General features: G+C 43.7%; 2 protein-coding genes across 4 annotated transcripts in view; both read left to right on the top strand.

Annotated features, from left to right (window-relative positions):
• Nucleotides 1–12,931, top strand: part of LOC125305956 (collagen alpha-6(VI) chain-like) — a 45,741-nt gene extending 32,810 nt beyond the window's left edge. Inside the window, exons 39-43 of one of the 3 annotated variants that reach the window (XM_048261044.1) lie at nucleotides 500–605; nucleotides 1,325–1,479; nucleotides 1,941–2,111; nucleotides 11,006–11,050; nucleotides 11,298–12,931. In XM_048261044.1, the coding sequence (XP_048117001.1) occupies nucleotides 500–605; nucleotides 1,325–1,479; nucleotides 1,941–2,111; nucleotides 11,006–11,050; nucleotides 11,298–11,470 (650 nt within the window). In that variant the 3' untranslated portion in view covers nucleotides 11,471–12,931. The remainder of the gene's footprint in view (nucleotides 1–499; nucleotides 606–1,324; nucleotides 1,480–1,940; nucleotides 2,112–11,005; nucleotides 11,051–11,297) is intronic. The other 2 variants (XM_048261045.1, XM_048261046.1) reach the window with 2 other exon arrangements.
• Nucleotides 12,932–21,329: 8,398 nt separating this feature from the next.
• LOC125305771 (collagen alpha-6(VI) chain-like) overlaps nucleotides 21,330–27,235 on the top strand; it is a 57,605-nt gene continuing 51,699 nt past the window's right edge. Inside the window, 12 exon segments of the mRNA XM_048260712.1 lie at nucleotides 21,330–21,350; nucleotides 21,870–21,966; nucleotides 22,104–22,732; nucleotides 22,954–23,524; nucleotides 24,026–24,387; nucleotides 24,523–24,580; nucleotides 24,908–25,366; nucleotides 25,369–25,534; nucleotides 25,638–25,721; nucleotides 25,723–26,204; nucleotides 26,306–26,418; nucleotides 26,421–26,865. Coding sequence (XP_048116669.1) covers nucleotides 21,330–21,350; nucleotides 21,870–21,966; nucleotides 22,104–22,732; nucleotides 22,954–23,524; nucleotides 24,026–24,387; nucleotides 24,523–24,580; nucleotides 24,908–25,366; nucleotides 25,369–25,534; nucleotides 25,638–25,721; nucleotides 25,723–26,204; nucleotides 26,306–26,418; nucleotides 26,421–26,865 — 3,487 coding nt within the window.

The raw sequence follows: 27,235 nt of genomic DNA, 5'->3' as shown, positions 1-27,235 counted from the left end.
GGGAGTGAAAACGGCTTGCGGTAACTAAAGACACACATGCACTATTGCACAAAGAATTGCTTTAAGAAAGGTGTGGTCAAATGGATTTACATGTAAGTAAGCAAAGCCAAGCCAAAGTTAATTAGTGAAAAGTTTCCACCACCAAATGTGGGCCTAATGGGTAGTCCCACTCAAACATACAATAAATTATGACTTCCAAAATAACTTTTATTTTACTTATTAGAAGTATGTGGTGAGAGAAACAATGTGTACACTTTATTACATTTATGCTATTGCTTTTAAGTACAAGAGCTTTTGTCTGTAGTGCCTCCACATCTAGCCTGATTCTGCCAGGCCCACACCACATCAACAGGCCTATAGTGTTGTCTCCATCGAAAGTTCTGTGCTCATACTAGCCGAGTGTTCTTTATGCTATTTACATGGAATGTAGATGATTCCATGAAGCAGCATCTGAGGTTACATTGCAGTGATTCTGGTGTGGCTGCTTATATTCACACAGGGGAGGTGAACACATACCCTTCTGCAACTATCAAGCAGATGTGTCGGGATTTCCAGCAACAAAACCAAGGGAGTGTTCTTGAAGCTGCAGAACGCCCTCTTGAAAAGTAAGAATGTGACTTCTAAAGGATATATTTCTCCAGATTTTTTGATGTGATCTGTGTGACAAAAACATCAAATGTTTTTTGGCCAGTGGTCTACAGACCTCTAGTACTTTGCAACTTTGAATTTCCCTTAGGGGTCACTGGGATTGCTCGGAATCAAGGTGTAAGTTGATGTTATGGAAACCGTGATGCTATGCTCATTGTTCAGTTTAGATTGTGTTTTTTATGCTCTTATTCTACTTAATTTACATAATCTAACCTTTGTCATTCTAGACAATATGAGTTTGTATTGTCTACTAGAATGGCAAAGGGTATATTATGTAAAATAAGTAGAATAAGAGTATATTTAGTAATATATTTGTATCACAATCCAGTAAAATTATGTTAAAATTAACACTATGTTCTAGGTAAGAGTAGAAATACCTTTATACTAAAATTATCATTGTTTTCAAAAGCAAGTTGTCAGTGCAATTATAGGCCACCATCTGGTTGACATCAATATCTTGTTAATTCCTTGCTAATATTGTACTTAGGCTATTCTTATAGGCAAGGGACAGACATTAATCCCCCTCCCCGGTAATATAGTATTATTGGGTGAGCTCTCCGGGAGCCCCATGCCAGCCAGTGCTGGGCCCTTAGAATCGTCCTAAACCCCCCAGCGGCACCCCTGCTTATAGGTATCCACACCCAAAGATCAAAATGAAACCCATGCTCTTTTTCAGGGTCCCTTGGCCAACATCCACTGGCACTACGGAAGTTGTGGAAGAATTCACAGAGGAGGTAGAAGAGTATACTGAGCAGACAGGCCTGGACCAGACACGGAACACCCAAACAAAGGATGGGGGTCAGCAGGCCATTGGGCGCGGAGACACTGATGGTACCCTTTCTGCTCATCGCACTTAGTCTCATTTCCTCACTTAAACTTTCTGTATGACTCAACATCAGGCTCTGTAGGGCAGCCATCATGTGCTCCCTGTGTGTGACAGTCTAAACATCTGCTTTCTTGGATGCAAAGCAGGTGACATTAAACAATTGAAAATCCTGTAAAATCATTATAATGAACACTAAAATGCTCAAGACGTGTGACAAATTAATACACCAGTAAATCCTCTTAAAATTATGTAAATAAAATAAAAATGAAATGAGGAAAAAAATAAAAGCTAAATTACACATAACATCACCTTTTTCACAAAGAAAGCCTTTGACAGGTCTGTTCTGAAAAGGCTAATTGTCTGTTGCAAGTTTTACCTGATTTGCACGTCTGTTTGCCCTCAACTACACTAAAACTGGTCTGTTCCCCTGCATGTCAAAAAGTAAACATGATTGTCTTGCTTGCAGCTCAGTGTGAACTCAGTGTGGATGCCGGCAGATTTTGTGGAAAGTATGAGCAGAGGTGGTATTATAATACAGAGATCGGTGCATGCTCGCTCTTCTGGTACGGTGGTTGTGATGGTAACAGCAACCGGTTTAACACGGAAAGTGAATGCTTCGACACATGCAGTCAATACAGTAAGTTGATTACCTCTCACCCCACAAACGTCACTGTGGACCTTGTATTTGTCAACATTGACTAAACAGGTGTTACCTCTCCTCAATAACACTTAACACTATTTTTAACAGAAAGATTGTCTTGCAAAATGACAGTAGTCATTGCATGCTGCATGGTGATTGTCCCATTACGCTAACATTATTATGACCGCCGCTAGCGAAACTTCCTGAATTTTTGGTCATTGATACCCGGGACACCGAAACACCGGTGCACATGAAATTTGGTGGGTATGTAGCCCTACTAGACTTTTACGGAAAAATTTCATTTCGTCCCCGGGGGCCACTCCCCCCCCGTGCTGGGCCCCCCGAACCGCAAAAAAAGCAGTTTTTCCTAAATAACTACCTGAACCGTGGCACCAAGGATGAAGAATCTTTTATGGTATGTTGGTCTCAAGGGCCCACATCAACCTGGCCCATAATCACTCATTTGTGATTTGCACCCCCCGGTAAAAAATGAAAATGCAATATTATTCTGCTTTAATCGCCCCTATCTTCAGTTAAGATGTTCAGAACTGCACCAAATGTTATGTGTATGATTGACCTGGCATTCTCTGGGGGTATGCCAAGTTTCGTAGAATTTCATCCATGGGGGGGGGGTCTAAAAAAAAATAGGTTATGTGTACATTTAGTGACTATACACTCATTGGCCTGTAGATGGCGGTGCACACATATACACATGCACACACACACAGGCACCCACATACTATCGGTATTAGAACGGCCGATACATAATTACAAATTCAGTAGGATTAAAAGAAAGCCAAATATTCATCATCATTATCATGGCTGCATTTCCAGTATTGGCGATAAGTAGTCGTTTGTCCACTAGATGGTGCATCGTTGCAGTGAGACGTAATTTTGTTGGAAGTTAAAAGTGGGTTGGAAAAACAATGGACCCTTCCTACAGGACTGTAGTTTACCGCAGAGAACGTCTAATAAGGATAGGACGATGTTCACATGAAATGTAATTCCCATTTCTTCTTGAAGCCGAAATAAATCTGAGGATGTTTATCGGACATGCTTGGTTTTACTGCAGGTAATGCTAATCTTATAATATCAATAAGGACCTAGGTAATGTTACCATTAGCGTTGGTTGAGTGATGGAGGCCAATTTGATTGATTGCATTTGTAGAAAACTATAAATGCGGTTATACCAAGCAAATTGATAGCAGCACTGTAATTGTATCTTTCGACTGTCATTTGTTGCACGTGCTACAAAAATCATTCTGTACAATGGAAGATTTACCAACGTTACACCGGTCTGATACAGTTTTGCCAATAGATGCGTGAGACTGAGACGCCTGTTTATTTGTTTTAAGTGCGTGCAGGGTTTGAGAGGGGAATCGATGTGCTTTGATTCCAGCTTGGTAGTTGTAGTCTGTGAGATTAAAAAGCACATGTGTGTGAAGTATCCAAACAATGACACCTTCATTTCATTATGGCTGCTTTAGCAACACACCTTAAGCTACTCTGTAGTGGGTCCCATTTAGAAGTGGCTACTTCATTCGCGCTTTCCTTGACTCATGGAGCTGCGTGAATTTTATTACAACTTTTCGCCACGATATGGCAGTTTAAGTCCGCTTGATACTGTAAGGCGTAAGCCATTGGTTTCCAAAGGAGATTTTATTTGTGTCGCCAGCATAGCCTATTTATGATTGACAATTTATGTTGTAAATAGGCCTACCTGTAGCTTAGGGAAGCTAACAGCTTTCTATTAGGATCTAGTTTGTTAGTTACAGTTTTGTCATAACTCCCTGATGCATTTTTGCATTTAGAATAGCCAGAGCGTGGATATCTCAATCGGAAAATTAAACAATACGGGTGCCTATGGACTAGGCTGGGTGAACCCAGCCTGATCTGCCCGCTATTTATTTTTTGCTTTCTTAAAAGATTGAGCTTGGTCTGGTGAAAGCCAGACTAGCCATGGACCTCAGTTACACAATGCAAGGGAACATGAATCAGCCTATATTTGCACGAACAATAACGGACAACAGCTCTTCCTTCAACTTTGGCCCGTTAAAATGTGTATGAACAGTCTAGCTTAATGCGATTTCATCAAGGCCCATTTGGACATGTCAGTTATTTGCACCACTGGTTAGATGTAAAACAGCATTTCGTTTCAGACTACTGTTACTTAATTTGTGCATTAACAATAACGTTTCAGACTACTGTTACTTAATTTGTGCATTGACAATAAATAATAAAGTACAACAGATACAATAAAGTATCACATGAACTAAAGATGACTAAAATCTTATGTAGAAGAAGAAACATTCACAAAAAATCCATCCATCCAAAAATGACCTTTGTTTTTGATAGCTAGTGAAAACGGCATGGAACTGACAGAGATGTTTTTGTTTATAAATAAATAAATAAATAACATTATGCTGATACCTTTTGCTTTTCCCAAATACAATGTAGCCTACAGGTGTAAGTGACCTTTTATCAATCCAGTTGCAATGGATGAACTGTGATGAACTACATCCTTTCCACGAAAATAAATCACACTAATCAATTTGTCTCCATCTTTTACTCCATCCCCCACTCTTGAAACTTTTGTGTATGCTTGTTTGGCATGCCTGTGTGTGTGTGTGTGTGTGTGTGTGTGTGTGTGTGTGTGTGTGTGTGTGCGGCTGCACAGAAAGTAGCCTACTGGCGCTGAAAAGGTGAATAGATTGTAGAATAGCCAATTCTACCAGAAAGACTCAGTAGACAGAATAGAATCAGTTAACAATTTAATGAGTAAAGGAACAGCTTGGATACAAGCATGATAGAGTCCTGAATAGGCAACAGTCTTTGGCGAGGCCCCGCCTCGATCCGCCCAGCGATCTCGCCTCCCGCCGATGGATGAAGGCAGGGGCGGGGAGCCTACCCCCACGACGGTGACGGGGCCAACTGGTGGCGTGGCTGAAGGAAGATGATGTGGCAGGCAGACCATGCCCGATTGACGTGGACTGCTGGCAGAGGTGGCTGGAGGGGAGGTGGAGGGGATGTCAAGGTCAGCGTACTGAGAAGCAGAAGCAGTGTTAGGTGGTACATATTTAAAGAGCCCACTGAATTCTATAGGCTAGCTGATTGAATGAGTGAATGATCAGATTGGCGGGCTTTCCCGAAGTAGGCAGTTAAGATTGGCTCCGTAAGCATGGGAGGAGTAAAGGCTACACTACGAGTCTTCCTAGTAGAACTTTCACTGAAGCCATCATTTCTACCAGAAAGACTCAGTAGACAGACTAGGAATCAGTTAACAATTTAATGAGAATAAAGGAACAGCTTGGATACAAGCAGGGTTGTAGTGGGGCCCGCAGCATGCTTTCGCTGTAGTGGGATTTAGAAGCTTGACGAGCTGGCAACCAGCGCCTAGGGCAACCTAGACCACCGCGGGCGCCGGGCAACCGGCGCCCAGGGCAACCTGACCATAAGCACTTCACCATCTGGCACCCAGTGACTAGCGAAGCTAGTACATCGCGGACGCAGCCAGGCCACCGCATCCAGAGCAACCTGGACTTTAGTGCTTATGCGCGAAGCTGGCAACCAGCGCCTAGGGGCAACCTAGACCATGAGACGCAAGCCGGGCTACCGGCGCCCAAGGCAACCTGACCATTAGCTGGCAACCAGCCGCCTAGGGCAACCCCTAGACCAACGGACGCGCCGGGCGACCGCATCCAGGGCCACCTGGACCGAACTGGGCAACCAGCCGCCTAGGGCAACCTAGACGAAGCCGCCACGAGCCGGGCAACCGCCGTGACGGGCGCGACCTGAACCATGAGCTGGCAACCAGCGCCTAGGGCAACCTAGACAGATGTGACGGCCGGGCAACCGGCATCCAGGGCCACCTGGACCGAACTGGGGAACCAGCGTCTAGGGCAACCTAGACGAGCGTCACAAGCCGGGCAACCGGCGTCCAAGGCAACCTGGACAGTGAGCTGGGTAACCAGCGTCTAGGGCAACCTAGACCAAGTGATGGCCGGCGACCGCATCCAGGGCAACCTGACCAAACTGGCAAACCAGCGCCTAGGGCAACCTAGACGAGCATCACGAGCCGGGCAACCGGCGAGTATTGACCTGAACCATAAGCGTCGAACGAGCTGGGCAACCAGTGAAGAGGGCAACAGGCCTGTGGCTGAGACTAAATCACCACGAGCTACCGGCATGCTGGGCCCCGGTACGTTACAGCGATTAGTGCAGGCGAATGCCAGAATTTAACCACCGCCACCAGAATTTGAGAAGGTAAAGAGGTACCTGAGTTAGCGTGAGAGAGTAATTTCTGAGCATCGAAAACATCATGAGGCGTTAGTCTGATGTATGATGTGTAGGCGTCGGATGACCACCTTCCTAGCGCTTTTGACGGGGACAGCCCTTTTTTGCGGCAGTCGGCTGCCTAATGCGAATGAGGTGAAGTGAACCTCTTTGGAGAGAGGTTACATTTGAGCAGCACGTTAGCTAGCTGGCTGCTGAACCAGCGATGTGTCATGGCCTGACCATCTGGTGTGATAAATAGGGGGAAAACTGGTGAAGTATGAGGCTGTAATTTAAGGTAATGAACCATGGAAGCGAACGGGCATAATGCATTGTTTATTTTTGCAATTGAAATAGTAGTACCACAACCAGAAGTATCGGTTTTAGAATATTTCAGACAAATGGTGAAATAAGTGGGGAAAAAGGAAAGATCAGAGAGAGAGAGATTACGCGTGGGGTCGTACAGAGAATTTGTTGTGAATTCTCCGCACCGCATGAAGCCATAGAAAGCCGAGAGGAAGAAGGCCTCCAGCAGGCTATCAACGCATTGGTAGCTGGCTATTAAGCACCGCCACCATGATGTTTAGAATATCCGGCCGAATGGGGAGGCGAAAATCAATGGAGCCGGGAAGAATTTTGGATGCCTTTGAGGAGAAGGCGATTTGTGAGTTGGAGAACAGACTAGGGAAACCGGGGTCGGGAGCCTAGCGTGGAATTGTAAACCGGCGACTGTTTTGCTTAATTGACGAAGTTTGAGGTCATGTGATCAAAGCAGTAGACCAGGAAAGCGCAGGACGGTAGAAATGAGAACTGGGAGGATGGGCGCAGATGGTGCTGACAAAATATAGAGAACCAGGACCAGGCTGAATTATAGGCTTTGATTGTGGACTTAGCAACGCCTTTTAACATATACGTTTTGGCTTTCACTAATAGTGAACTGAGGCAAAGAGGATTTAATCCAGGATCAGCTCGGCGAAACGAGGGCACGGTGTAGACACTTTGTTGGCTGAAGGGCAGAGCCGGTGGAATTCCTGCAAACGGAGACGAGAGGGCATCAGCTTGAACGTTAAAATATCCGGGGACATGAATGGCATTTTATGATGAAATTGTGTATAACAGAGTGCCAGGTGAGCCTCCTTAAAAGGACATTATTTTAGGGCAGCGAGCTTTACCTTTGTTTACTTATGGCCACTACTGCCTCGTTGTCACAGAAGAAAGTGATGCGCTTCCTTGACCAGTGGGTACCCCAGAGTACGCAGGCTACCACGATGGGATACAGCTCGAAGAGGGCGGACGAGGCAGCATCGGAGGCGAATGCCATAAATTCGTCCGACCATCTCTCTGCGAACCACGCGTCTTTATACAACCCCCAAAACCGAGAGACGGAGCGGCATCCGTGAACAGCTCGAGAGAGACAGACGAATCAGAGTGATCGTTATAGAAAAATGAGATGCCGTTCCATTCAGTAAGCAATTTAGACCAGAAACCAAGATCCCACTGACAACCCAGGTCGAGCGACGGGTCGGATAAATTGACAACGGAGGGCCAGAATTAACAGGCGAGAAATAAAGGAGCGACCCTGCGGAATGATGCGCATGGCAAAAAGAGAGAGAGGAGGTCTCGCTGGTCAACGTGCCCACGGAGAGAAATGAGGCGGACACTTCGCGAATCCTAGCTAATTTTTCCCCGGAGAGAGGCCCGTGATTGCAACCGAAGTCGAGGATAATGCCCAGAAATTCGAGAGAGTGAACGGGCCCAGGGTCTTCAGCCGACAGAGGGACACCGAGCTCCAAGAACACAGCGCGAAGGACGCCCAGACCTGAACTAGGTCCGCTGGGAAATCAATTAGCAGGAAATCGCCCAGGAGGTGGAGGATGAACGGAGGCGGGAGCAAAAATCCAGCACAGCTTCCGGACAGACAATTGAAAATGTGGGGACTACTCCTGCAGCCGAACGTGAGCCGCGACGGCGAAATAAAAAGTTGACTGCCACTTAACGCAGAACAACGGCCAACCAGCGGGATGAATCGGCATAACCTTGAACGCTGCCTCTGTGATGTCGGCCTTAGCCAGGAGAGCTTCCCTGTCGGATTTTAATAAGGCAAATGGCATTGTCGACGGAAGCGTGGGAGTGAAAACGGTTCGAGGGGAATCATTTCATTAACGCTGACCAGATGTTGGAGTGAGGGCGAGGGCATGTCAAAAATCAGCCTTTTCTTTACCGAGTACTTCCGAGTGGGCCACGCCGAGGGGAATTAACGCGAAGGGGCAGAAAGGAGGGACAGAGAAAGGGCCGAGAACATAGCCTTTATTAAGTTCCTTGGACAGGAGTTCAGACACAACAGAAGGTTCGGCCAGGGCAGACTGCAGGTTCCTAGCCACGTACGTACCTAGTTTCGTATTGTACCTAGGTCCTTATTGATATTATAAGATTAATGTACCTGCAGTAAAAACCAAGCATGTCCGATAAACATTCTCAGATTTATTTCGCTTCAAGAAGAAATGGGAATTACATTTCATGTGAACATCGCCCTATCCTTATTAGATGTTCTCTTCATGTAAACTACAGTCCTTGTAGGAAGCCCAATGTTTTTCCAACCCACTTTTAACTTCCAACAAAATTACGTCTCACTGCAACGATGCGCCATCTAGTGGACAAACGACTACTTATCGCCAATACTGGAAATGCAGCCATGATGATGATGATGAATATTTGGCTTTCTTTTAATCCTACTGAATTTGTAATTATGTATCGACCGTTCTAATACCGATAGTATGTGGGTGCCTGTGTGTGTGTGCATGTGTATATGTGTGCACCGCCATCTACAGGCCAATGAGTGTACAGTCACTAAATGTACACATAACCTAATTTTTTTTTTAGACCCCCCATGGATGAAATTCTACGAAACTTGGCATACCCCCAGAGAATGCCAGGTCAATCATACACATAAAATTTGGTGCAGTTCTGAACATCTTAACTGAAGATAGGGGCGATTAAAAGCAGAATGATATTGCATTTTCATTTTTACCGGGGTGCAAATCACAAATGAGTGATTATGGGCCAGGTTGATGTGGGCCCTTGAGACCAACATACCATAAAAAGATTCTTCATCCTCAGTGCTTCGGTTCAGGTAGTTATTTAGGAAAAACTGCTTTTTTGCAGGTTCAGGGGCCCAGCACGGGGGGGGGAGTGGCCCCCGGGGACGAAACAATTTTTTTCCGTAAAAGTCTAGTGGGGCTAGTGGGCCACCAAATTTCATGTGCACCGGTGTTTCGGTGTCCCGGGTATCGTTGACCAAAAATTCAGGAAGTAGATTACGGGGAAAAAAAAAAAAAAAAAAAAAAACTTAATACATCAACAGTAAATAACACTGTAATTATACCATTGTTGGTTGAAATTCCTGCAAGTTGAGAAATGAGTTGATATGTGGCGGAAAGAAGTAGTTCTACAAGAAAGTTTTAGTAATTAAAAATGGGAAATTATAACAGCAAATAACATAACACTGTCAACAGTGGTATAAGCAGGATAATGCTCTAAGGCGTTCAGTTATCAGAAAAATAATGCACTTACAAGGTATAATGGCCCCTCCACTGTGCGTCAGGTTGCATTACAGTCTCAAACGTACGTTATTTTTCTGATAACCGAACACTGTGTCGTCCATTATCCCTTACATATGCTGTAATGTGACTAAAAAGTATATGGATAATTCTGTTTCAAATCAGATAAAGTTGTTTCTTCCCTGCCTCAGATTTTGTTGAAATCTTGTCTATATCATGAATGGTCCCCAAAACCAAGGACTGTAAAATATTTGATCAAATCCTGTCTTTCAGACCTTAACATTTATTTCGTTTTACAGCCTGAAAACACTTTATATTGGAAGCAATGTTTGGGCATTAATATTTTTAAAAAGTACTGTATTGCCATTTTTCAGTACGGCTGAATCATTAAAGATTGTATATGCTTTTTGTAAGGCCCTAGAGTTGGGGAGAGTGCAAAAAGTGTGACATTTGGTATAATTCATTATTTTTTTTAATTACTGTTCATACCATTTTAGTCTTATGAAAATGGCCCAAAAATGCAATCACACCTTGTTTGATCTTTAATGTCATGTGCATTTGGAGACCTCAAATATTGGCACAACATTGATAAAGTATTGTATTTGCAGACAGAATGGGGTACAAAAAATATCTCGGTTTCACTAGATTTGAACTTTGTTCCAAATAAAGAGCCATATATAAAATAAATGGGCATATAGTACAAACTTTAAATGGTCTGGTCAGTCTGAGAACATGTTTGTCATCCAACTAAGTTTGGGTAGACTAATGTCCAAATATGGCTTCCAAGATCAGGAATTTTTGAGTGTAAAAATTATGAAAAATCAAGGACGAAGTTACAGGTCTTTGTTTTGGGACCTAAACATTATGTAGACAAACTCTGAGCAAATTCCGAGACAATGCAGTGACCATTTTCCTGAACTCTGTGTGATTTGACACTGAATGGCCCATGCAGCAATATTACCCTTCTCTTTAAATAACTGGATGTATAACAATTAAATACATGATTTAACTCTTTTGCTCTATTGATGTGTGAAATGACCGATGTCTGGTTTGTACTCACAGACGTAGATGTACTTCAACAGAAAGAGGATGCAACCGTAGTGCAAGGTAGTAAAATAATAAACTTCTCAGCTGGTGAACTTAAAATCCCTAAAAAAACATCTTTATAACACTGAAATAATAACTTCATAAAATGAACAAATACTTAAAAATACTCAAATTACACCAAAATGACATACAGTGATGCAAAGGTGCAATTTGATATTAAAAATTATGTAAAATGCCACCTCGACATATCCAAGTTTGCTACTTGAGGTGTAAACATTTGGTGTGATCTTTTATTTCTCTTTTGCAGACGTGTGCAACCTCAGGCAAGATGAGGGTAGCTGTCGAGAGTATGCTCTGAAGTGGTATTACGACACAGTGCAAAATGAATGCCTCCAATTCTGGTATGGTGGGTGTGATGGCAACGGAAACCGTTTCGAAACCAAAACAGACTGCGAGGCTCATTGTGTGAAGGCGCGTTAATGGGAAAAGAATGAAAATAATTTGAGGACTCACACACATTTTGTTATAGAGCTTATCTAAATACTGTTACAAGTGGTGCAGTACCAAGTATGTATAGTTTTGATTGGTCATTTTTAGTGAACCATTTATTGGGACCATGGGAATTTTTACTGCACATGTCTAAGGGCTAAGCTACACCAGGCATGTAACTGAAGTATTCTGTTCGTGTTGGGTCTGCTGCAACAATTAGCTTCCACTATAATCAATGGAAGTAGCTACACCATACGTGATAGTGGCGCGTACTGTACGTAAAAGAAAAATAGACCATTCTTCTAAAATGGATTTTACGTGTCACGAACGGAACGCTTCAGTTACGCGCCTGGTGTAGCTTCCCTGTAAGTGACAAGTAAATATTTTTCCACATCTACACCTACTTCTGCACCAACAAGATGTTGGATCTCTAAGCTGTTAAACAAATAATAATAATAAAAAAACATCATGAAAGGCTATTCATCACCATTCAACTCTAACAGTGGCAAGCATGATGGTAAACTCATGTTTAAAACAATTTACGAATGTAATTTTATAGAGCTTTTCCTAGTGTCTCCAAAGTGTTAGCTGTCTTCACTTTGCACTGACAGCGTTCCATAACTGTGCTATTGTAATTTTTGTGGTTATCTGGAACATAAAAAGTACTTTTGTAAAGATTTGAGCAAAACAGTTAAAATGTACATGAATACACATTACTCTAAACTGGAGTATGGCCATTGCTGATTGGAAATGACATAGTATTGTTGTATCAAGTATTTTTGATATCAAAGATCAACATAATATTGACAAAGTGACACTATCTTAAAGTTGAATTTCAGCTGGTGCTGTTTTTTTTTACGAGAAATGTCTGACGTGTGACTGTTGCCATAATTTCCTGACTGTTACCACATTCAACCTAGATGTAATAACATAACGTTGTATCAACAAAATTTGTATGAATTTATCAAATAAAATGTCAACTTGAACAAAACCATTACAAGCAGTTGTCATTAGGACTTAAATGTTAAAGGGCTGTTCGCACCAAAAAACAATAACTATAACGATAAGGGGAAAGAAGTATTGCTATCTAATGACAATGTCCCACACATATAATATAACTGTAAAGACATGAAGAACAACATCATTGTTTCAGAGTGATTAAGATCAATAAAAAGCTGACAGTCAATCAGAATCCATCAAATTTTAGGTATCACATTCATCAACATAAGGATAGACTTTTCTTATTGTTGGTTAGTGTGGACGCTTGTATCATAGTTACAGTTATCTTTATAGTTATTGCTCCTGGTGTGAACACCCCTTATAGGTTTGGAATTTGTGGAAGTCTGAAAATGAGTAAGGACAATTTCATCTTGTGAGTCGTTTATACATTTGATGCTGATTGATCTGATGCTTGATATAAAAAAAAAAAAGAATTAAAGAAAAATACAGAATCAAGAATGCTGTCACGTCCTCATTTTATCTTATATTTTTCAACTGAGTGGTATTTTTTGCACAGAATGATCTATTTGCACATTAACTGAGCGCTGTTGTTGGCACAGAACTATCCATTTGCACAGATTGATTTTTATTGTTTGCACACAATATGCAGGCACACACATAACTGTGTGTGCCTGCATGTCAGTTAGTTTTTTTGGTACTTTTGTAAAGATTGGAGAAAAACAGTTAAAATGTACATGACATTACTCTAAACTGGAGTATGGCCATTGCTGATTGGAAATGACATAGTATTGTTGTATCAAGTATTTTTGATATCAAAGATCAACATAATATTGACAATGTGACACTATCTTAAAGTTGAATTTCAGCTGGTGCTGTTTTTTTTACGAGAAATGTCTGATTTGTATGAATTTATGAATGAATGTAGTATGAAGTATGAATTTATTGAAAACGCAATACCCTTTCGTACCACGTGATGCACCGCTGAGCTATACCTGACAGGTTTACACTGCCGTGAAATGGGATGTGCACCTGATGGAGGATCCTCCCATGTTTTCCTGACAGGTACAGACGTGTTTTAGGCATCAGCACTGAGCTCCTGTGCTCATTTCTAGCACCTGCGTGTAAATAGCAAAATGTCCACCAGGCCAAACCCAAGCAAACCAAAGTATAGCATTTTTATGTTTTCAGCTATGAGATCTGATAGAGACGGTCCTCAGGCCTTGAATTTGTCATTCCTCATCAAACTGGCATCCTACAGGCAACATCTGTACTGTAATTAGCCCCTCGAAAACGAACCCATCACAGATACAACCCCGAAGCCATGCTCTCTTTGTGCATTTTTACAGCAGCAGTCTACAGTGTTTTCTACCTTCACTTTGACACTATTCCCTTTGTTTAGAAATGGTAGACTGAGCTGGTGGATTAAGAGCTGTGTGAGAGAAACTCTTGTGGAGTCTCTCTCCACAAACTCTGGAGCGGGCTGTGACTTCTTAAGTTCACCAGGAGGTGTGGGCTGTGTGCATGCAGATGTGTGTGTGTGTAATTTGAGGAAAAACAGTGCAACTGGGAATGATTGTGAAACCGACTGCTTCAGGGCTTTATCACCAGATTTATGGCATGAAGGGAGACATCTCTCTCTCTCTCTCTCTCTCTCCCTTAATGGAACACAAACATGATGATGTCTCGCTTATGACATTGATTAAACAGAATTTCTGAAGTAACCTGTGGGTACAGAGGGTTATTTCCGAATAATCAGTCCACCTACACTGAAGAATGACAAGCCTTAGGCATGAACGATGCCCCTTGTATTAATGGACAAGGGTTGTCAAATATATTTAGCAACCAAGTTCTACCTCACCTCCTCAAATAAAATGGATTTTAAAAAGGTCTTTGGTCATTTTCCATGCTCTAAGCATAACGTGAACTACAGTATGATGCTCACTTTAACATAAAAAAGACTAATGACAGTGTGTCTCATAGCCTACTGATTTTATCCAGCTGTTTAAGACCAAGAGGCAACAAAGCTCTGTATGCTACTCAGTAATGTGGAATATACAGTAGGCAGTGCTAAAAAGAGCAGTCAGATTAGTTCTAATTTAATGTCGTTCTGTAGTCTAGACTCGATGAAAAGGAGAACTTTAAATTAACTGTATATTTACAGGTGTATGCTCACACTGGTTCGAATCAATATGCTTTCTATTAAGACCCCTCCCAGGCATAATTTATTGAGTTCCTCTGAAACCACACAGCCAAGATATTGGAGTTTGGGTTTAGAACTGAGTAACGATGCCTTGCAAAAAGCAGCGTGATTCCCTTATAGCCTACCTTGTTACCAGATATCTAGATATGGGAAGGGTGTAAGTAAGCGCTGCTTTCTTCACATCCAGCTCTTCTGAATTTCTCAGGCTTTAGGAGCGAGAACTATCAGTATACCAGTCAATGTAAGTATGTTAAACTGTAGCCAATTTATGCACGCTGCTTTTGGTGTCGATGTTGCAAAATAGCAAAAGTAGTTCTGGAGGTAGGCTAAACGTGACTTAACGTGCAATTACATTAATGTTAGTGTATAGGTCCAGATGGCTCATATCTGGAGGAGTGCCAGTTCCCAACACACAAGGCTGAAAGGGTGTGTTTTTTTTCCACTATTTTCCAGTCAAAACAGTCTTTACTGCTGTTTTGGGGATGTGTATTTCTTTCACAAAGGTTAGCTACAGTATAAAGGAAATGTGTGGTTTGGTGGAGAAGTGGTAATGTCACTGCCTGACAGTTGGTTGCTTGCATTGCATTCCATGTTGCTTGCGGTTGATTTGGATTAAAGTGTCTGCTTTGATCATTTTGACCTTACACTGTACCTACCACACCTGATTGGGAAACAAAGCAGTTGTTTCTTTGCTTTGTTATTCATATTTGGCTTATGGCAAAAGCACAGTAAGTATTTCCTTGCAGATGTCAGTGTCATTATTCGACGGCGAGAAATAACACCTCGTGAGCTTAGAATTATTAAGGTTCTATCTCCACTTTTGGTCGAAATTGAGTTTTTGACATAATCTGATCCATTAGGTGGTTAATGCCTGTGTGATGTTATTTTTGTATCAAAAATATTTTTTAGTCAGTTATTAATAAAATAAAAAGGTTCCATCTCACAAAACATAAACCGAGTTGGGATAATAGGGTTCTATCTCCAGTAGATTCAATATCCAGTCAAAACTCTGAATGAACACAGACGGACCAATCAAATCCCACCTCTTAGCTCTGTAGCCTGGACACAGAGCTAAGGGCTGGACACTAGCCTGCTCTGGACATCTGAAGCCGGCGATGGCGACCAAAATGAAATGTACAGACACCAATAGAAGAGATCGGTAAGTTGAAGCACATAGAGCTGGTATATAATACTTAATTTACAAATACTTAGCTAGCTAATGTAAACCAGCTTGTTTGCCAAGGTAGCTAGCTAGCTAGCTTAGCATTAGCGAACATTAGCTTGCTAGCCAATGTTAGCATTAGCTTGATAGCTCACCAACAGCTCGCTCACAGTTTTGCACCTGTAAATCTCTGTATGTGACAAATAAACATCCTTGTATCCTTGTAGATGGGCAACTGCAGCTTAGCTAACATAACACCTGAAGGAACTGTAGGGGGCGATGTGGGTCGAGGAGAGTGAGTGTGGTGAGCAGGCAGAGCCCCGGTTAGAAAGCTCACTGGTATGGAGTGATTGACACAGAGATGGCAGGGTTTCAGTGCAACACAAGCAGTTTATTTTGATTTCCCATTTAGTTCTTTGTTCTTCACTGGGTTTTGTATGTGTGTGCTGCAGGAAATAAACAGAGAAGGGAGAAATCAGTACAGATCCCAACTCACAAACAAACAATTAACATTTAAACAATAAACTAAATCATATGGCTATATAAGGTACAACTAAACAATACTTGACATCCCAAATCAACCAGCATCATCCCATCTCTCACATGGGGCTCAAACACAAACACATTGAACCAACAAACAAAGACCTTAACTTTACACAATATGGGCTGGCAGAGCTAACTCATAAACATCACAAAAGTCAAAGTTAAGGTCATTAAATGATGACTTACGTTAACTCAAAAGACGCACACGACACAGGACACACTGGAGTGCTGGGTTGATGAACAAAAGAGTGAATGCAGGGCGAGCAAACAATTTATCTAGTCTGAGCCCCTGCTCTGGAGCTACGGGGTTTCCCAGCAGGTAAACTGGGCGTGGTTTGGTGACAGCCATAGAATCCTGCAATTTCTTTGCAGCACTTTCTTCTCCAAGGACTTTGTGCCGGTTAAAAATGAAATGTACATTAAAGAATAAGAAACGATATATTAATAATAAACATATATATAAACTTAGGGAGTCTTTTCATAGCCGCCCTGGAATTGGAGTCAATTCCTCCCGGAAAAAGACTCAGTCATCAGTCAGCTCAGGAAGTATCATCAGACGTGACACTGGTCAAGTCTGACTGCCGACTTGGACATCAGCGGATCGGACACGCCCATCTCTACCGGCCGTGACAGCTGTGACACGCCCTGTCGGCCAAGAGGCCCGAGGCAGTTGTGGGTCAAGAATCAGAACATTCCTCCCTACTTCCAGATTCTGGACTTCCTTCAGCCACTTTCCTCTGGGTTGTAGGTTAGGCAAGTAGTCACGAATGAACCGCGTCCAGAAGTGGTCAGCCAACATCTGGCTATGACGCCACTTTCTTCGCCCAAGGAGCTTACTGTTGGCAAACATGGCTTGTGGTAGAGAGGCATCCCGCCGCCAAATCAGGAGCAAATTGGGAGTGACTGGATCAGGATCAGCGGCGTTTAAGGAAAGATAGCCTAGAGGCTTTGAATTCATGATGCCTTCTACCTCGATCAAAACAGTTTGGAGGACAGCTTCGGAAGTGGTTTGCTTTCCCAGAATCACTCGCAAGGCAGTCTTTATTGATCGGATTTCACGCTCCCAGACTCCACCAGTGTGGAGCCCCTGGTGGATTGAAGTTGAATGAAATCTGTTGATTGGCCAAGTGTTCCTGAAGCTTGGGTTCCATCGCCTGGAAGCATTCCCTCAGCTCTCTGTCCCCGGCGCGGAAGTTCGTTCCTCTATCTGCCCAGATCTCAACGGGCTGGCCACGACGTGATATGAAACGACGGAGAGCTAGGAGAAAGGCATCAACATCCAGACTTCCCAGCAGGTCAAGATGCAAGCAACGAGTAGTTAAGCACTTAAAGATGATTCCCCATCGCTTCTCTGTTCTACGGCCATGGTGGATGATAAAAGGTCCGAAGCAGTCTACACCAGTGGACCAGAATGGTGGTTTGAAAAGACGCGGCCTCGCTGGTGGTAGATCGGCCATTTTTGGCACTTCAGGAGAGGATTTCCATCTTTGACACTCCCTACAGCTGTGCTGATGTTTACGGATGGCTGGTCTTCCTCCTACGATCCAATACCTGCGTCTCAATTCTCCAAAGACCCTTTCTGGGCCCGGATGCAGCAAGGACTCATCATAGTCCTTAATGATGAGCTGTGTAGTTGGATGCTTCGGGTCCAGGATAATTGGGTGAATAACGTCGGGATCCAGGTCCTGGGCTCGACGTAACCTTCCTCCTACTCTCATCAGCCCAACATCTGCAGCTTTCTTCAATTCAGTGCTGTCTGCGGGTGGTGATGAGTGGGCAACATCAGGTGCAACAGGCCAGCAATTTTCAGGCTTCTGCAGGAAGAGCGGCCCCGTCGTCCAGCAGTTGGGTTGAGCCAAGTCACACAGTTTCTTGCCTCGGGTCAGGGCATCTGCTGGGTTGTTTGGACTGTCAACGTACCTCCAGTCATCAGAGTCTGTGAGTTCCTGGATCTCTGCGATCCGGGTGCCGACAAAAACCTTGTAGTGGCATGACTCGGATTTCAACCAAGTCAGCACTGTGGTGGAATCGCTCCAAAGGATGGTTCGGGCCAAGGGTAAGGAGAGTTCACACCTCAAGGTAGTGGCTAACTGTGCCCCTAATAAGGCAGCACTCAATTCGAGTCGGGGCATCGACAACTGTCTCTTTGGTGACACTCGGGAGCGGGCCATGATGAAGGCCACGTGAATGTGATTCTGGTCGTCATGGACACGTAAGTAAGCCACAGTGCCATAGGCCCGTTCTGCAGCATCACAGAAGACATGAAGCTCTCGGCACACATCCGACTGGTCGGCACAAGGGGGCACATAACAGCGAGGCAGTCTGATGCTTGGGAGGACAGACAGTTCACTTTCCCACTTCAGCCACTGATCAGCCAGTTCGGATGGAGTGATGGGGTCATCCCAGCCTTGTTTGGTTTTCCACAAATCCTGTACCAGCACTTTGGCCTGGGTGGTATAAGGTAAGATGTATCTTAATGGATCATACTGACTGACTGGAGTGCGGTACAGGATTTGTGGAAAACCAAACAAGGCTGGGATGACCCCATCACTCCATCCGAACTGGCTGATCAGTGGCTGAAGTGGGAAAGTGAACTGTCTGTCCTCCCAAGCATCAGACTATGGCCTATGGCGCTGTGGCTGGGACGCTGCTGAAGTCAGAATGATCGTTCTCTCTGAGCCATCATCAAGTATGGCATAAGTTTGCAGCCTCTGCCGGCCATTGATTAGGAAGACTGGAACTACCTTCAACATCACACGAGGAGATCGGTTTGGCTGATCGATGTACAGTGTGTCTTCGGCACAGGGTGCACGGACGAGCACATTGAGAATGTCTGCCGTAGCAGAGTTGCCAGGGCTTTGTGAGCTGGTGGAGAGTTGATGTGCGATGCCATGCAGGATGGTGAGATGCAGCTCTTTGCAGGTGTTGCAAGGCTTTTTGAGGGTGCATTTATCTGGCTTATGGCAGGGGGCACATCTGTAGCAACGATCATCTTCTCTATCCATGTTCTGATCAATTCAATTCTGATGGGCTGAACTCCTTCACTTTTGGACAGGTTCCCAGGAAGTGGTCGTTGTTGTTACAGTATGGACAGAAAGGTTGGAACTTGGGTTTACCAAAGATGGTAATCCTCTTTCTGTGGCCCTGTTGGACACAAGGCTGGCTTTCCACCGTGGCTGTATTGCTCAGGTACATAGTGGTAGGTGTCCCCTTTCTCCCCTGGATCTTTTGGACTGCTTCTCGTCTCTCCATTGAAGTAGGGACTGAGACTTGTTGGGCAATACTCTTGGCCTGGGCTTTCACCTGGAGCCAGGCAGAGAAGTCTTCCAAGGTGTATGTTTGTTCTTTGCCATCTTTCAAGATGCCACGATTCAAACAGTGCTCAACGAAACTGTCCCGGTAGTGAAGGGGAGCTTGGTAAGTAGTCTGTCGACATGAGAGCCACACCGCAACTCACTTCCACCTGCACCGTCAACTGATCGCAGCATGCCGATCAATGAATGTACTGAAAGAGCAAAGTCCTGGAATGCATTGCTATCTCCTAATCTAAAAGGTGGTGAATGGAGGATACTGGCTATTTCACTTTGTACCAACTGCCGTGGCTGGCCATACTTTGCCTTAAGGGCAGCAAGAGCAGATGTGTAGGGAGTTGAGGCGTGCATATAAGACTTGGCTAGCTTGTACGCACTGGGCAGCCTCAAGTGGTCCATGAGGACCTGGAACTTGTATTGTTCAGAGAGGTGAGCGTGGATGTCTAACAGGTTCTCCAACGCCATATTAAGCAGAACAAAGTCACTCTCCTTTCCACTCTCAAAATAAGGCAGTCTTGGCTTTGGGATGTCAAAAGCTGTGGCCACTAACAGCTCCATGATGCTGGCTCCCTCTGACGCCCTTTCACTGGGCTTAAACAAGGAAATAGGTGCGGGTTTCTCAGGGACTGGATCTGAGGGTCTTTGACTCTTGGCAGGACGTGGTGCGGTCCGCACTAAATGGTGGAACGAAGGAGGTGAGGGAGTGGCGGCCTGTTCTGGACTAAAAAGTCTGGACTACTGTGTGGCTCCCTTGAACTGGATAGCGAGTCCCAGACTGACTCACAGTATTGACAGGCTGACTTAGAGCCAGAGGTAAGGATTGGAACAAAGTAGTGGTTGGCTGATTCACTGGAACAGGATTGGAGGCAGATGTTTGAGGACCAGCAGAGGGAGCACGCTGCACTGAGAACAGATCGACAGGTTCACTTGCATCTAAAACTCTTGAGCTCATGGAAAGAGGGGCCAACCCTTGAGGGGGGTTATAAACACTAGACTGAGCAGATGGAGCAGGTGGTTGTTCAGTAGTCACTTCTCCGGTGAACGAGGTTATTAGCCGAGCCTCTTCCAATTCTCGCTGAACTCTACGCAGCCGTCGCTGTAGCGTCATGGATCGGGTCAACCTCTCTCGTTCCTTCAACGCTGCTTGTGCTTGCCTGTCTAGTTCTTGGGCCCGGTCATCTAAGGCTTTTTCCTCCTGGATCTTGTGCAAGTTTCTTCCTCTCCTCAATCATGGCTGCCTGTAGAGGGGTGAGCTCCATCTGGTGGCTCTTATGAGAGCTTCGGGAACTTCCACTGGCATAAGTGTAAGTATAAGAGGAGGCCTTCTTTGACCTAGGTAATGACTCACGCTTATCCCTCTTGCCTCTAGATCTGTCAAGTCTCACCTCTACCTGTGAGGGTGGACCTGGTTGTGGAGCTGGTTGCTCCTCCGCTGCTTCGGGCTGGGCATAATTGTGGGTGATTTCTTCTTCCTCCACTTCTCCATCCACGGCGGCGGTCTCCTCTTCCTTTTCTACATCTCCAACCTCCACTGCTGTCTCCTCTTCCTCTTCAGGCTGTTGATCGGGTGTCCCAGGGTATCAGTCATGATAGGAAATGGTTCGGCTGCTTGGCTGTGATGAGGGAGGCTCTTGGGCTTACTGGAGAGTTTCCCATCAGGAGCCGTTTGAAGCCATGAAGGAACCAGGGGGCAATGTGGGTCGAGGAGAGTGGTGTGTGTGGTGAGCCTCTCACTGGTATGGAGTGATTGACACAGACTTGGTGGTCTCTGATGCACTCTGGGACTTGATTGAAGGAGTGTTTCTATCCGTTGCACCTCCTTCTTTAGTATCTAGTGGTGGGTACTTCTATAGATGGGTGGAATTTCTGTTGTATTTACCGTGCCTTTGTAAAATACCCAAACTATGTTATCAGTGTCATAAAACAAAATAATAAACTGACACATTATTATAATATTGGATCATGTAATAATAAATAATCTTTAGCTTCTCTTGGCTACTGCGGGGGTTATGTTTTTGCAGGTTTGATGGGCAGTGATGCTCGAGTTGCACAGATGTTTTCAGACACTACTATCTAGGCAAACATGCCACTGGCAGTGTGTACACTAAGATGGCTATCTTTTGCAAAGCCATGTTGATGGCTACCATGGTCTGTCATCAGTTCAAGTAACTTCTTTACACAAAGTCATTGTCTTTTACATGTTATTTATTTCAGGCTTTCAGAAACACTGTGAACATGGCAAAGACTTATATTCTTTTTGGTGCCATGATCACAGCATCTTGTTTTCTCCTGAGTGCATCACAAAGCACAGGTAAATGTATCTCCGAAAAAATACAGATGTCCTATGATTATCAGGAACTTTCTGACACTTTCTGGTAACAATTTGAGTATGACAACTGTCAATCGGATTGCTTTTCTTTCACTGATGAGAATGAATCTTTCTCCCAGAATGCACACAGGAGGCTGTGGCTGATATTGTCTTCCTGGTTGATGGCTCCTGGAGTAGTGGGTCACAGAACTTCCAGCGTATCCGGGAGTTCCTCCACAGTCTGGTAGCCAGCTTTGATGTGGCTCCAGATCATGTCCGCATTGGCCTGGCACAATACAGCAACACTCCCCGCACAGAGTTTAACCTTAACACCTATCAGAATAAACAAGAGATTCTCGAGTACATTGACAAGCTGCCATACCAGGGTGGCGGTACAAAGACTGGCAAGGGACTGGACTTCATCCTGAAGGAGCACTTTGTGCAAAGAGCAGGAAGCCGTGCCGGAGAGAATGTGCCCCAGATTGCTGTGGTCATCACAGATGGCCAGTCACTGGACAACGTTGAACCACATGCCAAGGACCTGAAGAATCAGGGCATCACCATTTACACAATCGGCATCAAAGATGCGAACGATGAGCAGCTAAAGGAGATTGCCACCGAGCCCCATGACCAGCATGTGTACAGTGTCTCTGACTTCAGCGCTCTTCAGGGCATCTCTCAGAACATCGTCCAGGTGCTGTGTACCAACGTGGAGGAGGCCAAACGGCAGACCACACAGGTTTCTACAGGTAGTGCAATACCAGACGTAGTAGAGAGGAATCAAACTAAATTATTATGAGAAAGTAAAGAAGTTAAGAGAAACATTTTGTACTTCATTTTAAATGGCATTCTGATGTCAATACTTGGGTTACTAAATCCTCTGCTATCTCTAGTGCTCAACTTGTAAATAAATATTAATTTATTCATCTTTTTATAATTTCAGATAGATAGATAGATAGATACTTTATTGATCCTCAAGGGGAAATTCAGGCAACCGTTGCTGATATTGTGTTCCTTGTGGATGGCTCGAGTAGCATTGGAGTGGATAGCTTTAATCAGACGAAGCAATTCCTTCAATCATTTGTGAGTGGACTTACTGTAGCATCAGACAAAGTGCGCATAGGCCTAGCACAGTTCACTGATGACACGTACCAGGAGTTCCTGCTGAAGGATCATGACAACGTCAGAGATGTACTTAATCAAATTGCCCAGCTCCAGTTCCATCAAGGAGGAACTTGTTTGGGAAAGGGCCTCACCTTCCTTCAGAATAAGTACTTTATCCCGGAAGGAGGCAGCCGAGCTAACGTCCCAAAGATTGCCATTGTGATCACAAACGGCGAATCCTCTGATTACGTGGCAGGACCAGCCCTAATATTGCGGAGATTGGGGATTGTCATCTACGCCATTGGTGTTGGCAACTATGATGCCAAACAGCTGCAATCTGTTGCCAACAAACCTAGTGAGCGTTTCTTGGTAGGCATCAACAACTACCAGGAGCTGCAGAACGTAATAGACAGTATGCAGAAATCAGTTTGCACCGCTGTGAATGCCCAAGCAGAGGGTATAGTTTATTATTTTCTTAAAGGGACACCAGGCAACGTTTTCGTGTTAATTAATCATCTTCGTAAGTCGGTATATAAAATCCCACTTGCAAGTTCGGTGTATCCTACCCGCCGACCGGAGCAGGATCAGTTTACAGCACAGAGGCAGGCTAACGAAACGCTATATTGTTGCAAACGTGTGTATAATGGCAGAGCCGGCGAAGAAGCAGCAAAAACCCTTCAACCCTTGAAGACGCAAAGAAAAGGAAAAGAGCTTCAGACCGAGCGAGGGGGAGTTTCGTAGAGAAAAAGCATCAGGCTTGCCTGGTGTCCCTTTAATGCTTTGACACCTACAGATCAATTTGGTCTCGATATTAGCAACATTAAAAATATACATTATTTAATATTAATACATCTTTAATACACGTTCTAATATTAAAACATCATTCTCTCCTTCTCTGTCTAATGTATGATTTTATCGAATTGGATTATTAAGTCCTCTCTTTTATAACTTGTTTCAGATCTAACACCAAGATATGCTGATATTTTCTTTCTTGTGGACAGTTCGGCTCAGTCACAGATTCAGGTCATAAAACAAATGCTTATTCGACTTTCCAACCAACTCAGCATAAACATTGACGGCAATCGTATGGGCCTGGCTCAGTTTGGTGATACTGTCAAAGTGGATTTCAAGATGAACCAGTTCAACACAAGATCTGATATCATGGACTATTTGAAAAAATGGAGATTAAGGGGAAGTCGGACGCGTAACACTGGAGAGGCAATAACCTATGCCCACCATAATTTTTTCAATTCGGAGTATGGAGCCCGTGGATTTAAACCATATTTGGTGCTCATAACATCAGGGAAATCAGATGACAATGTGATCAAAGCGTCATGAGTTATTAAAGAACAAGGCGTGACTGTACTTACTGTTGGGCTTGGCCAAGCTGACCGAGTGGAGCTTCAGACCATTGCAACAGACCCTTATATCTATTTTGGACAATCAACTCATCAGACAATAACAGACATCAAGGCTGCTGTTGACAAGACTGCTGATGCCACTGTTAAAACTGGCAAGTAGTGTTAAAATGTATTTATGATGATTTATTTGTCTGAAATATACACTCCAGTTTTACCATATATTGTAAAGAAATCACAAAACAAAGTTGTACTTCACAGACACAAACTTTGCTCTCTCTGTGGATCACTACTTAAATATTATGTTAGCAGTTAGCAGTCTCTGCTGGCTAATATTAGTATTGCATTCACCAACAAACCCAAACCCTTTTTAGTACATTAATTAAGACGTTGGTTTCTATAACTGAATTGTTTGTTTATATCTGGCTTTACATGCATTGTTTACTTTTTCATTTAATGCCATCTTGCCATCTGTGTTTCAGAGTGTACAACAGCCAAAGTAGCAGACATTGTGTTCATAGTAGATGAATCCAGCAGCATTAATCATGCTTCAGTACACAACTTCCAGCTGATGTGGGCATTCATGTCAAGAATTCTCAAAGACTTTGATATCAGCTCAAAGGGTGTGAGGGTGGGCTTAGCCACTTACAGCGATGACCCTCGTCCCGAGTTCTACTTGAACACATATGATAATAAAATTGATACTTTGCAGAGCATAAAGCTGCTACCATACCATGGGGGCAATACATACACAGGGAAAGCTCTGACATTTGCAACGAACAACATGTTTACCAAGGAGAGGGGCAGCCGGCGTGACAGTGGTGTGCAACAGATTGCTGTAATAATCACAGACGGTGTGTCTCACGATAACGCCAGTGGTCCAGCTCTGAAATTAAAGCGGATTTAGAGTTAAAGTCTATGCAGTGGGTATTAAAATGCATCTGGAATGAACTGCGAGAGATAGCCACCGACCCAGTTAGGAACTATGTGGTATTCATTGATGATTTTGTGAAACTTAAGTCAATGGAAGCAAATCTGGCAAAAAGAATTTGCCGTGAAATTACGAAACCACCCCCACCACCACCAATGAAACAAGGTCAGTGTCTACAGCAGTGCTTGAAAGTGATACATTTATGACATGAAATAAAATGTAAATAGTCCCAGGGTTGTGTATTTTTATAGTAATTATGTTCTGTGGGTTTTTTGTCTTGTAAACTGTGTCCAAACAGAGGAAGCAGATTTATTTTTTTTGATTGACTACTCATCCAGCATTCCCTATGAGGATTTTGGCCGAATGAAAGTTTGTTTTGGAATTCATTCGGATGTTTCCTATTGGACCAGACCAGGTACGTGTTGGTCTGGCAAAGTTCTCAACCAGACCTAACCTGGAGTTCAACCTGGCCGATTACACAGACAAAAAGTCTTTGGAGAAGGCTGTGGATGCTATCAAACAAACTGGAGGTGACACTTATACAGGTGCCGCTTTAAATTTTATGAGCCCGTATTTTGAGGAGGCTGAAAAGAGTCATGGTGATAAGGTACCCAGGTACCTCATTGTAATAACAGATGGGGAGTCACAGGACAATGAAGTTGTGAAAAGGGCAGCAGAGAGATTACGCCAACAGGGCATCACCATTTATGCCATTGGGGTGAAGGATGCCAATAACGACAAGCTGCTGGACATTTGCGGTGATCCGAAGAGGAGGTTCTTCGTCAATAACTTTCATGCACTTAGACCAGTCAAGGATGATATTGTGACAGACATATTCTCTCAAACAGGTGAACAAAATGTGTTTTTATGATTGAAGTGTATGACTTTTTCAAACTGTGTCCTGTGCACTGTGAATTGGTTTGCCCAAGCTTTGATTTCTCCCATGCAGCATGCAAGGAAATGCTGGCTGATGTCATATTTCTGGTGGACAGTTCTGGAAGCATTCACCCTGCAGACTTCCTCAAGATGAAGGCTTTCATCAACAACACAATTACGCTGGCCGGGTCATTGGGCCAGACTCTGTGTGCATGGGGGTGCTGCAGTTCAGCACCGTCCAGAACGAGGAGTTTTCTCTTGACAGCCCCCAAACCCAAAATGACCTTGTGCAGAAAGTGAACTCCATGAAGCAACTGGGTGGGAGAACTCTGACTGGTCAAGCTCTCAGCTTTACCTCCCAGTACTTTGACACCTCAAGGGGCGGGCGCCTCAATGTCCCAAAGATCCTGATCGTCATCACAGATGGTGAAGCCCAAGATGCCGTTAAGTTGCCTGCGCAGGCTCTGAGGGACAAAAATATTATCATCTACTCCATTGGTGTGGACAGCGCCAATATAACCCAGCTGAATGAAATCAGTGGCATCACAGACAGGGTGTATACAGAGAGAGACTTTGATGGCCTCCAGGTTTTGGAGGATAAGATCTTCTATAAGATCTGTCATCCTGACACTAGTAAGTGGTTGCAGTCCCCAGTGAGATGACCAATGCTTGAATTTTTTTTTCAAAAAAGAAAGAGCACCTGAACAGTTCTCTATTCTCTATTATTTTTCCTGTCCTTTCTTCTTTTCTTCATTGTTATCGAATTAATGACAAAAGTAAAACGTTTTCCCATACATGAATTAAGGCAAGACTGAAAGAAAACAAAGACTATCTTCCCTAAAGGATATTTAATCCTTTTGGACAAGTATTAGGATTAATCCAAGAAACTGTCCACAGACGAGTTTTGTCCATTGACATTGTTGTTATACAAAATATTCTTTTGTGCAATAGGGCTGCAGAATTATTTCAATCGCAATTGTAATTGCAATATGAACCAACTCAA

Source organism: Alosa alosa, chromosome 13 (genome assembly GCF_017589495.1).
Source record: "Alosa alosa isolate M-15738 ecotype Scorff River chromosome 13, AALO_Geno_1.1, whole genome shotgun sequence".
Lineage (NCBI taxonomy): Eukaryota > Metazoa > Chordata > Actinopteri > Clupeiformes > Clupeidae > Alosa > Alosa alosa.
The sequence above is the reverse complement of the archived record's forward strand: the minus strand, read 5'-3'. Positions and strand labels throughout refer to the sequence as shown.